Raw genomic sequence first — 12,945 nt, 5'->3', positions numbered from 1 at the left:
CAGATTGGAAGTTCACAAAAAGATAATCAACTTGGTAATAAGTGATCACTTGTAAAATAGAAGAGCACACACGGTGCCTTTCTCTGATGCACGTTAATAAGAGGCAGTCTTAGGACGATGTTTTCCAGGCTAGAATGTACTTTCCACTCGCCCTAATAATAAACCTATGCCCAGATGGGAAATGTAACCCGAACTAAATAAACATGTTATAGACAATGAGCAGGCAAGCCAGCAGGTGAGCTGGGGAACCTGAAATGCCTTCACAGGCTATAAAACAGTTATTTATCCAGCTCAACAGATAAGACAAAGGACATAAGAAAAAAAAAACTTAGATATTTGATGGCCGCACAGTGATGGTGGCTTTGGTTTCGGTGAGCAGAGTGCAACCGTAGGTGAGAGAGGAAAACCAGAGGGGCCTGCCACAGGAGAGCATTCGTGGAGTATTTACCTACGCTAGAGGAGAGACACACCACAAAGTGATGCTGGAGCCGTCAGTCACTCTCATGTCACTGACATAATGTCCAAGTGCGCATTCTTTGTCCCTGGTGACAATAGGTGATCTACACAATTTTCTTGGAGTGATGTATAACCTAATTATTAATTGCATCGAGTACCCAATGTACGAGGGGGGGCAGGGGAAAGGAGGAACAAAACAAAGAAAAAGAACGGGAAAGAAATGCCACATGAATACAAAGTGATTCCTTTTTTTTTTTTCTCCTAAACACCCACACAGAGACAGCCGTTTCTGACAGGAATGTTCTCAGCAAAAAATAAAACTACAGGAAGGCTTTTGCTTTTTTTTTTTTCAATGAGAAAAAGGCAGTTCTGTGTGCAGATTAGTAGACACGTGATTTTTTTTTCCTAAAAAGGACCATACTAACATCACTTGTATTTTGAAAATATTACCTAAATAACGTATCTTTCATATCACAAAGACATGGGGAGCATAAGTACAGTTCTGGGGTGCTGTGCTCATGTCTGTATGTACATGGAAATGAGGCTGCTTACCTTGGCACTGGAAGCCTTGTTTCCCAAACCCCCTGGAAAACAGAAAAGAAGAACAAATATCTTAGTACCCTTTTCATTGAGACCATGTTGTAGCAAGTTACATACACACACACACAAAAAAAAGTGTTCTAGAGGGTTTAAAATACTATACTTGAAACCCAAAGGCTTGATAAGAAAAATGTGCCTAAGAACTAAATTACTTTGTATATTCACCTTTTTTGAATAAAAAAGTAAACCTGTCTTCAAAGGACCACAGAACTATTACCAAGCTTCTATCTAGCCCCTTCCACTTTGTGATTGGTACTTAAATTTCAAAACAAGAACATGACTTCATACTCAAAATCGTTGGCTACAATACTCAAATGGCAAAAGGGAGCTCATGGTTTTGAAATGCAGAGGTGGGGTTGGTTTACTTTTATTCCTGAAGACAAAGTAATTTTTTTCCCTGAAGACAACTAAAAAGTATCTTGTTAGAAGTTTGTTTCAAATAGTGTGTCTAAAAATCTTAGCACTACTGTTTACATTTAATTTTGACTGAAGAAGTAGGATTTGATGAAACATCGATAGTGCTTGCATTTGAGATGATCCATGATCTAATTTTCATTGAGAACCAATGGCATTAAAAGTATGTATGGAGAGCACTCTGCTCTTGTAAATCATTTTAGAGAACTGACTCTGTAAGCAGAGAGCCCTCATGTAGATATTTGTCTATAAATACTGTTCCAACAGAATGAAAGGCATCAAAATGTTCTCAGAGGTGGCTCATAAGCTCTTGTTTTGCATAGCATTTTCAACTTAAAAAGCACTCTACATTCCTTCACAATTATATTAAAGTCATCCTCCACCAAGAAACAACATCTAAGTTCAAACATTTATCTTTAAAATACAAGTGCTTAAATACTGAAATAAAATTGCAAATTAAAGACTCATAGAAGCCATAACGAAGGAAAACAGAGAAATTAAACCAACTGCAAGATGATCCTGGTGGGGGGATTCCCTAGCCTTCCAACTGGCTGCTTTTCAGAGTGGGAGGGAAAGGGAACCTTGACTTTCACCTCACAGTGGACCTGGCCAGTACCCCGTTAGTTTGCCAGGGACCGACCCTCTGGCCAGTGGTGGTGAGATTGATTAGTTAGCTTGGAAATAATGTGCGTCGTTTTGCTAACTCATCCACTTCCTGCAGAAGTAGTCAGCAGTCTGTCCCCTTTGAACAGAATCTCAGGGTTAACGTGGGAGGCCACAAACTGCCAAGTGCAATAGCCTCTCTTTGCCCTGATGCTCAAGACTCAAGTAGCCTCATCCATTCCCCTTGAGCGCCTCAGACGCTAACTACGCTACGGAAACGGTGGAGTGGCTGTGTTGGTCACCAAGGTGCGCTTCTGAAGAATTTCTTAAAGGGAAGGAAACATCAGGCATCTTTTCGGCACCCTGATGGTGGGGGTTTCCCCTTTTAATTCTTTTCACAAGGTGGCATGGATTCAGGGCCATCTGTCCTGTATCCACTGGGATACCCCAACGTGCGTCATGCCTGCTGACTGGTTGGTGTCTGGACACACTGCTACCCCTTACAGCTCCCCACCCAGGAGGGAGCTAAGGATCCGCAGCCGCAGCTCTTGCTCATAAGGAACTTCTTACTCCAAATACATGAAGAGTCAAGGTGTCCTAAAAGAAAACTGAAACTGATACCCAAAGTGTTGGGAGAGCGACTGGGATTGCCCTTGGTTCCAGATATCTAAGCGTTGGGATGGGGAGGGGGGAATGTTGCTGACATCCTGAAAATGATGAAAGCTATAATTCTCTCACCAGGAAAAAAAAAATCTGCATAAGTACAATTTTCCCTAATTTTGCTGCCTCCAGGAAGCTCCCTGAACCCTTCCATCCATCAAGTCCTTCAGTTACCAATGCTCGGCGTTCACTGAAAATCACCTGAGCGCTGACACCTTTAGCCATTACAGTATTTTTCTTAAATAAGCCCTCTGTCCTCATCCACCGGGTTACAGGTCTAATCTCCTGTTGACAGGGTCTATTTTAAATGACTCCCTCTGCCCTCTGCCATTTGCCTGCTGGGTTAGCCCTCCTCCCCCACGGCAAGCTTTCAACAGTTTGCTGCCTCTCATCTCTCTCCCTGCCTCCACCCCCCCCCTCCCTCTCTGGGCTCACTCAGAAAAGTCAAAGTCTCCGTGCCCAGTAGAAACAGCCTACAGTAGGCAGGGACCCAAGGTTCCAGCGGAGTCCCAGCCCGACGCGAGGCACAAACACTCCCCGGAACGCGCCCAGCTTGGCTCGCCAGCAACTTGGAGCGGCCGCGCAGCGGCTCCCCGCTACTCCAGGGCGTGTTTCTTGCGCGTGTCTGAGCCACGCTGCCACCAGCGTCCTCCGTCCCCGATCCCTTCGCTCCCACCGGGCCGCCCCGCTTGGCTCCGGGGAAGACCCGTGCGCCCCAGGAGAGGCGAAGGGACTCCCCCCACCCCACCCCCGACTCCATCCGAGTCACCCGGTGCTGAGCCAAGCGTCCCTTCAGGCCAGGGCATGCGTGGCAGCCCCGGGCCACTACTCAGGGAGTGTCCCGCATGGGTGCGCGCCTGTCACTCCAGGCGAGAGTTGGGACTCCGGCCGGGCACTCTAAGTTCTCGGAGGAGTCCTGTCCGCGAACAGCGTGGACGCGCCCGGGCTGGGAGACTTCCCCGAGCCCCAGCTCCCGGGGTTCCGGGCAGAGGTGGCCCCCGAGTCCCCCCTCCCGGGCTGCCGCGCGCACCTACCAGATGAAGTCGGTGCAGTGGCTGCAGAAGGTGGGCTGCTTGAAGAAGCGGGCGATGAATTTGTGGTCCTTCACCTCGTGCACGTTCTTCTGCCTCAGCGCCCCTTTGCGGGCGAAGCGGTTGGCCACGTCCTGAGACGCCGTGGAGTCGTTGGCCGGGTAAACGTCAGCCATGGTCCCCCCCAACCACCTCTTGCCTCCGCCGGGGAGCAGCAGCCGGGGAGGGCCCGGGGTGGGCGGGGGCGGCGGCCGAGGTGGCGGTGCAGAGGTGCGGTGGCGCCGGCGCTGGCCGGGGAGAGCCGGATCGGCGCTGCGCTGCTCGGAGCCGGGAGCCGAGCCGCGCTCTCGCTCGCCGCTCGCTCTCTCTCTGGCTCTCTCCGGCTCTCTAGCTCGCTGGCTGGCCCCACGCTCACTGACAGCCCGGCGCCCGGCGCTCGCGCTTCCTACTCGCGGCAGCGAGAGGCGGCCCGGAGCGGCGCCGCCCACTGCGCATGCCCGGAGAGCGGGAGGGAGTATGTGTGCGCGCGCGCTGGCTGGAGTCGGAGCGCGCGGGGCGGGGGCGCGCGCGGGGCGAGCCCCGGGCCTCTGCGCTGCGCTGTGCTGCGCAGCGCCGAGCGGGACACGCGTACTCGGGTGCCCCTGTGAGCCAGGCCAACAGCCGAGGGCGGCGGCCCCAGAGAGGCCCTGGAGATGCCCAGCCCAGGAAGAAGCCGGGAGGGGCGGGTCCTTCTCCTCCGCCGCCTGCTTCTTTTCCTCCCTCCCTTTTCCTCTGCTTCCTCCTCCCTCTTTTCTCTCCTCCTTTCCTTCCGCCCGCCTTGCCGGGCCTCCTCCTCTCCCCACCTTCTTCCTTCCACTCCTGCTTCCATGCTCACGCTTTCCTCTTTCTGGGATGGAAGTTGTGTCCTGGAGGAACCAGGCATGGGGCCCCAGACGCCACCCTCCCTTAGCAGGTAGATAGGTAGCTTCTTCTCTAGCTACCTGGACCCACGGGCTTTCCTGGGGCTTGTCGGCGTTTGTATCAGCCTCTACGCGTTTAACCTTTCACCTGACTAAAATGTCATCCTAGTCGTTTATGCCCCTAAAATGCCCAGGCCCTAACCTCCACTCTATACAGAATAGGTAAAGGGGAGCGGTTTGGAATAACTGATCGTGGGCCTCTTACCTGCCTTCGATCTTTGACCTGCAGTTCACCTGCTTATTCTATAGATTTGTATGACAGTCATAATCACCCGGTCAGATGCCAGAGTTAGAGTTCTTGTCCTGGTCTGTGATCTCATTATTCATTGGCTATAGAGCTTGGTGCTGATGATGAGGCTCTCTTGAATTTATATGTCCAGAACCTTAATTTAGAAATCATTTTGCATCCTAAGCTAATTGCTGAGTTACCGGCAGGTGCAGAGTTCAGCCAGAACATTTGTAAATTACCACATAAAACTGCTTCTGAAAGAGTAGCTGGAGTGGAAATATATGCAAAGGGCGCGCACGGGGCTGGGCCTCCAGAGCGCCTGCTGGATATTTTTTAGGTCTGCCTGGAGGATTCTAAACCTGGGACAGACACAGCCATCTTCCAGCAAGAAGTCCATTGTCCCAGTTTTCCGAGGCTTGCCTCAAACTCGAGGCAATCCTCCGGTTGCAGCTCCAGAGTGCGAGGATTACAGGCGTGAGCCATCATACCAGCTTCGTTACTGTTGCCGATCCACAAAGTTCACAAAACAGCTTCATTAGCTAAATCCATCAAGGAAGTGTGCATGCTTTAATTCAGACATGCTAGCACCAGCCAATGAGCTCAAGAGGATCAGGCATTTGAGGGCTCAAGAAAAATTTTAAAATGAGAAAATTGTCTAAGATACTAGCTTACCACATGCCCCATAAACCACGAAGGGCTATTATTTTTTGAGATTGCCTAACTGTGACTCTTGATGAGAAGATAGCTTTTACATTTAAAGCAAGTGTAGGCTACTGATTGGCCATCAGAGGAACAGGCCCTCAGCTGACCCATTTACAATCTGGTGCGCCAGTGTCTTAGGGTTACTATTGCTGTGATGAGACAGGATGACTAAAAGCCACTTGCAGAGGAAAGGGTTTGTTTGGCTTGCTTATCCTGAGCCACAAGTCTTTGAGAGAAGCCAAGGCAAGGACTCGAATCAGGACGTGGAGGCAGGAGCTGACACAGAGGCATGGAAGCTGTTCGTTGGTTTGCTTAATCAGGACCGCCAGGCCAGGGATGGCATCACCCATAATGGTCTGGGCCCTCCTCCACCAATCACTGATTAAGAAAACGCCGGACAGGCTTGCCTCCAGCCCAGTCTTAAGGAGGTGTTTTCTCCGTTGGTACCAGCTTGTGTCGAGTTGATGGGGCTAGCCAGCACAGTCAGAGTGGTTGGGGCTTGGTGTCAACCGCTCTGGTCGGAAATGTCAGCATTTCCGGGCCGAGGAGGGAAGAGGCGGGAGAAGAAAGAAGAGCAAAGCACACTAGGAAAATAAATCAAATCCTCAATATATATACATACATATATATATATAAATCCTCAATATATATATATATATATATATATATATAGTGTCTCAAGCCATCAGTGTTTGCTGTGTGATTATTGTAGTTGAAATAAGGCATGGTGGAAGGAAATGACAAACCCTCGCCTAACCATGTTTATCAAAGACAGGGGTCTCCCTCAGACGGGCTTCTTTCTAATTTCCCCGAGGCACCGACAGCGAGGTGGAGAGAAATGGAGGGTGGGGTTGCTGATGCATTCTTGAGTAATGTAACAGGGAATACAATAAGAAGTAGACAGGCTGGGTAGCAGCCTGGCACCTTCCGCGTGGAGAGGAGGGCGGTGATGGCTTTTAACGGTGCATAGACTGGGGGGGAGAGCATGGCTCTTTCCTTTCGAGCTGTGGTTCTGCTTGCTAGCTTCTGTCCTTGCGGGTATGCAGAGAAAATGGCTAACTGGAAGGAAGCCCGTTGATTGATAGCTGGGCTGAGTGGGATTACATCAACTACCTCCACGGAAGCCCAGTTGGCCCAGAGAAGGTGGAGTGGAGACTCGTCAGTTACAAAGCAATACAGCTAAGCAACACAGCTGCACCACAGTATGGACCGATAGACACGGTTGGTCACCATTCACTCATGCTGGCCACCTGAAAAGACCCCTCCCCCCCCATGGTGCAGCTGAATGGAAACGATTAAGAAAGAGAAGTCCAGGGGAGGCAGCGCTCGGTGCTGGTGATTATTTTCAATCTGTTGTTTCATGGAGAATGTACCTGGAAAGAACTCAACAAGATATGTGGAACACAGACCCTGTCGGAATCCCTGTCTCCCCTGTCACTGAAGCGAAGAGTCAATACTGCTTGGAGAAGTGTCATCTACACTATGGTGACCTAGCAGCTTGGTGCTGGGGTCAAAATCAGGGTCCTGAGTGAATGGTTTCAAACTCGAAAGGTTTAACTTAACATCAGTAGACTTGGCTTGCAGGACAAAATTTGTTCCGTGGAACCACCTGCTCTGCTTTCCACTGGGCTGTTTTCAAACTGGGCAGTAGGAACTGCTTAAGTATGGAGAAAGCCCATTGCTGAGATTTATAGTAGCTCAGATGAATTAATCACTTAGGCTTTCAGCATACTATAGAGAATGCTTTGGAAAAGTACGGCAGAAGAGAGTGTATAATGAAGCAGATAGTTAGATTTACAGCGACCAGGAGGTTTTGAAATGAATAGACTACGGTCTAAGTGAGAAGGGAAATGTATGGGCCAGGGGCCACTGTCAGGCAAGCTTAGAGAGCTGGTGAGTTGAAAGCCCTGGTCAGAGGTGAGTAGTATGAAAAGCAGGTAAAATCCAAGTCACGTGCTCCTTAACAAGGCATGGACCTCTGTCTTCTCAGAAAGAGTGCCATTTTTTCACTCACAGAAAGATACTGTGTGGGTGAGTGGAGGTCCCAGGAAGCAGTTAATGTGGCTGCTTGGGTCTGGCCTGTAGGAAAGCCTTTACCTGAGACCTCTCCCGGCCTCCTCTGTCATACAGTGTCACTATCACCCTGTGGCCCAAGCTGAAAGCCAAAGCACCTTCCCGGTCATCCCTTCATCCTACCCCTTCACCCAGTCTCAGAGGTGTCCTGTGGGTTCTTCATCCTGGACAGTTTGTCCAAGGACCTCACTCTTGTATATGGCCCAATATCGCCTCTCCTGGACCATTTTGGAACCACTGGCTTGATCTTGCTTCCGCTCTTGTCCCGTTTAAGTTTAAGCTCCCCAAGCAGTCATCCTTTAATTTGTGTGTGTGTGTGTGTGTGTGTGTGTGTGTGTGTGTTCAGGGACATGTGTACATGGATGGAAGCCAAAGGAAAGAGTTAGGCATCCTGCTCTATAATTCTCCACCTTTTCAAGAGACAGGGTCTCTCGCTGAACCTGGAGGGCATCTGGCCCCCAAGAAGTCCCAGCAATCCTCCTGTCTCTACCCCACACAGTGCTGTAGGTACAGACACATCTGGCTGTGGCATTCAAACCCAGATCCTCATGCTTGGACAGCCAGCACTCCCAGCTTCCAAGCCATCTTCCCACCTCCCAAATGCACCTGCCTAGAACTACTCTGTTTTGGATAGTGTAAAGATGTCCTTTATTTATACTGGAAGAAATAGAAATGCTGCTTTCTCTTAAATTAAGCCACACATAACTTGGCCAGATAAAAGTAGGAATTTTGTTTCAAGGAAGTTGCCATGGTTTAAATGTGCTTTGCCCCTGAAGAGTTTCTGTACCAGGAGCTTGTTTCTGAGCGTGGCAATGTTGAGAGGCAGTGGGACTTTGAAAAGGCGGGGCTTCGTGGAAGGCAGAGGTTAGGTCATGGGCTCCACCCTATGGAAGGATTAACAGAGTTCCTCTTGGATGACATTAGTGCTTGTCTGAGCAGGCCACTGTAAACTTAGGCCACCACATGTATGTGGTCCCTTCTACACATAGCTGTTCCTTTTTGTGTTTTTCAACCACGCTGTGACACATCCAGCAGGCTTTTCACCAGAGGAAGCCATCTGACATGGTCTGTTAGCCTTGGAAGCTAAGCCAAATAAACTCTTTCTTTATAAAGTACTTGACCTCAGATATTTTGTTGCAGCTACATAGAATAGACTAAAAACAGAATGTTCAAGCTAACCCAAAATCCAAATAAAGAAACAAGTGAGAAGTCATATCCTATCAGATATCAATTAAAAAAACAAACAAAAAAAAAGAAGAAGGAAAATAAGAAAGAAAGCTATGTAGAAAATAGCGGTAAATGTCTTGGCCAGAGAGTTCTCAAAAAAGATTTCAAGCATCTGGGGAGATGGCTCGGTTAGTAGAGTATGTGAGTGGAAAGGATCAGGGCATGACTTTAAACTCCAGAATTCACATTAAAAAATGCTGGGCATGGTAGCATGTGCTTTTGTAATCCAGGCACGGGGGAGATGGAGACAGTCAGATCTCTGGGGTTAACTGCCAGACAGCCTAGGCTAGTTAGTGAACCACAAGCCAATGAGAAACCCTGTCTCAAAAAACACTTTGTGGTGAACAACACCTAAAAACCAACACTGAGCTTGACCTCTGACCTCCAAACACGTTCGTGCTTGCCCATTCTCAAATATGCTTGCACACACAAAGAAATAGAAATAAAAGATGCCCAGTCCATTTCATAATAAGAGGAATGTAATTAAGGCCATACTGAAACCACATTGTGATTTAAGATTGGGGCAGAGTTTAAAAAACACACTGTTTCAGTAAAGATATGGGATAACAAACTATATCATCTATCATCAGTAAGCCATAAAATTGTTGCAGACATTCCTAGTTTTTGTATTCTGTTGCTGAGAAAAGAATACTCTGGCCAAAGCAACTTTGGGGAGAAAATGTCCATTCTGGGTCACATTTCAAGGGCATAGTCCACTGTGGCGGGGAAATCAAAGCAACAGATGCTCAAAGCAGCTGAACACATCCCACTCAAACTCGGGAAGCAGAGAATGCATGCGTGCTCAGCTCACTTCCTCCATTTACACAGTCTAGGACCTCAGCCGGGGAATGATGGCATGCACGAGGATCAATCCTCCCACCTTAATTAAGGAAGTCAAGATAACCCCCCACAGGTATGCCCAGAGGTTCATCTCCCAGGAGACGTTAAACTCTGTCAAGTGGACAGTTAACCATCACAGAAGCTACAAAGAGAAATGTGTCAGTAACTACTAGAATTTAAAATGCTCCAAATACTTTGACCTAGCAAGTCCACTTCCCTAAATACATGCCTGCATTTGTACGAAAAGGCACATAGAGAAGCAGCATTGACATCAATATCCAGTTAAGTGACTAGTTAGGTCAGCTATGATGAATTCATATGCTGGAAATGAATTGCAGCTATTTAAAAATAAGATCAATTATACACACAGATGCAAAAATAACCTCCAGATACATGAGTAGAGAAGCAAAACCAGAAGTGTGTATGCTAGCACTTTTTAGAGGATTTATCTAGTGCTGGGGCTTGTATCTCAGAGATCTCAGAGGCAGGGCTGTACTTAACACATGCAAGATACAACAAAAAGAAAAGTGAGAGAACAGAAAAGAAAATGCACGGATGTATGTGTTTTGTGTATGCATATAGTGTGTACATACATATAGTGTGTGCAGCACACATACATATATAAATATAATTTTAACAAGGCAATTAAGATATAGAGAAATCAAGCTAGAACTGACTGGGAAGCTTCTACCCTGATAGCTAGTTTTCATATGCCAGAAGCTTCCCCAGAGCGGCTAAGGCAAAAAAGTCACCAATGATCTCACCCAGCTCTGAACCCAGTGAGATACGGTAGCAACCTGCCACCAAGATGGACACACTGTTGCAACAGTGGCGGCCCTGTTACAGGGGTAACCAAGCACTTCCTGGTTGGATTTGAGGTTCACCACAGAAATACATGCCTAGTACTAGAAACCTCATTAAAGGCCCACAGATGAGGATATCATGGGCTCTAGCGGAGAACCTCCTATTATTGTTTTGCTAAACAGATCCGGCATCAAGCCGCCTGTTAAATTTGTTAGCGTTGCTCTCTGCCTCGGTTGGAGAAGCTCCCGTTAGCTGTAAGTATTAGTTAGCGTGGGTACTTACAACCGCTCAACGTGCTAAGAAAAAGTGACAGTTGGGTGCAAAGCCTTCAGCAGGACATCTATATCACTTTGCGCCCCTAAAGTTTCAGGTAACACTGTGAAAGAGAGGACCAAAAGAGTGTAAGGACTGGAGAACGCTGTGAAATGCTGTCTTCTGGACACAGCGTCTCCATTTGCACTTGTGAGCCCACTGAGGTTAGCTGTGATTAGCTGCGTAAGACCAGCACAAGATGGGACCTGTCAGCATGAAGCCGGGGGTAGGGGAGAAACTTAAGGGACTCCATCCCCCCTGAGGAGATGTTGGTAAATAATGTCTGTTGGAGGAGGGAGAGTCGTTTTGTTCAGCGGTGTCGCCACTGGGAAGTTGCCCATGCTCCCTACCCATGCCCGTGTAAGACAACCCTAACAGAACTCCAGGTTTCACAACCTCAAAAACAAACAAAAATAACTGTAAGAGCCAAGGGACTTGCAGGAAAGACGTGAAGGGTTCAGTGGGAAGAGGAGGCCTGTGAGAGGAAAACAAGGTGGAAATGACCAAAATAGATTGTGTATAAGAAAGTGTCAAAAAAAAATCTTAAATGAGGGATTTATCATTTTTGATACAAATCCTTAAGATAAGATTTAATTTAATTAATTAATTAATTAATTTCGAGAGAGAGAGAGAGAGAGAGAGAGAGAGAGAGAATGCTGTGCGTGAGGAGAGATGCCCACATGTGCCATGATGTGCACAGTACATGCGGAGGTCTTGGGCAGCTTTGAGTGGTCAGGATCGAGCTTAGGTCATCAAACTTGTGGGGCAGGTATTTTCCCTGCTGAGCCATCCTGCTGACCCCACAAAAAGTTCCTACTGCCAGAATTATTTTCATTCATGGAATAGAAAGTGTTTACCCATTGGGGTGCAGAACACTGAGAAGTCTAGTTTAAAACATTGGCCCTTGCCCCTCTTGGTGGCTTCTTGGTGGCTGGGCCCTCAACTTCTTTCTTCTAGGTTGTGAGGTGGTAGTCTCCTATCTTTCTTATTTCCCCACACAGCGGGGGCATGGAAAGTCAGCCAGAGAACCTGGGTTCAAGTACCAGCTCCTGCAGCTACTGGGCTGAGTAGTCTATGTAACTGAACTTCTCCATATAAGAGAACTTCTTCAGGTCTCTGTTTCCCCTTCTAAAAGCAGAGACGTCTATAGCCAGCCCAGGATTTTTCTAATAGAAAGTTAGCCAGGTGATATATATATGAGCATTTATCAAGCACTCAAAAAAATATCATACAGGTTCAAGGTCAAGCATCCTCAGCCTTTCCGAGTCTAGGTTTCAAGGAGTAGGTTCAGAGCTCCCTTCTCTAAGCCAGCTCTGTTTCCCAAGCTTCTTTGGAACAAGGAGAGGTTGCATGCACAGAATATAAAAAGACTTGCAGTTCCTGTTATAAAGAGACAAGGCTCATCTTCTCTTCCAAAGGACCCCAGTGATTTCTTCAGGTTTCCATTGACTCCTGAGTTAACTGGAAGCCAGTACTTAAGCTATCCATGGCACCTTCCAGGATTCCTGGGGGAGAAGTGCCTGTCCTTGCATGCTGCTGGAATCCTCTAGCCTGAGCCGCTAGCCTCCATCCTCCAAGGAATTAATATAATAAAAAAACTAAAATTTTACTTTGCTTGTTGGTTTTGTTTATTTTGAGACAGAGGCTCACTCTGTAACCAGACTGTCCTCAAACTCACTGTGTATTACAGGCTGGTCTTGAACTCCTGGCAATTTGACTGCCTCGGGCTCTCTGAATGCTGGGATCATACATGTGTCCTACCATGACAGCTAAAAATGATTTTTAATGATTTTTTTCAAGGATTCCTAAGAAGCAATTGAAAATCAGGAAACACTATCTGCTTGTGCTCCACCTTCAACAGTGACCAGCTCATCATGGCTCCTCTGTGTATTTGCTGTCTCATCTCTTTGTCTCTGCCCAATAAAGCCTTGACACAGACAAAACATGCCAGCCTGAAGTGCTGGCAACCACCCATGATCCTAGCCCTAGGGAGTTGTAGGCAGAAGGATCAGGAGTTCAGAGTCATCTATGACAA

The 12,945-nt window shown here is 47.7% G+C and overlaps 1 protein-coding gene across 1 annotated transcript in view; it reads right to left on the bottom strand.

The window, feature by feature from the left end:
- The window catches only part of Prkca (protein kinase C alpha), a 386,510-nt gene extending 382,268 nt beyond the window's left edge, over nucleotides 1-4,242 (bottom strand). The window contains exons 1-2 of the mRNA XM_021648501.2: nucleotides 3,768-4,242; nucleotides 1,009-1,040 (exon numbers count right to left, since the gene is read on the bottom strand). Of these exons, the coding sequence (XP_021504176.1) occupies nucleotides 1,009-1,040; nucleotides 3,768-3,940 (205 nt within the window). The 5' untranslated portion in view covers nucleotides 3,941-4,242. The remainder of the gene's footprint in view (nucleotides 1-1,008; nucleotides 1,041-3,767) is intronic.
- Between the last annotated feature and the right edge of the window lie 8,703 nt (nucleotides 4,243-12,945).

This window comes from Meriones unguiculatus, chromosome 7, assembly GCF_030254825.1.
Source record: "Meriones unguiculatus strain TT.TT164.6M chromosome 7, Bangor_MerUng_6.1, whole genome shotgun sequence".
In the NCBI taxonomy this organism is placed as follows: domain Eukaryota; kingdom Metazoa; phylum Chordata; class Mammalia; order Rodentia; family Muridae; genus Meriones; species Meriones unguiculatus.
Note: the sequence above shows the minus strand (reverse complement) of the source record. Positions and strands in the feature narration are given on the sequence as shown.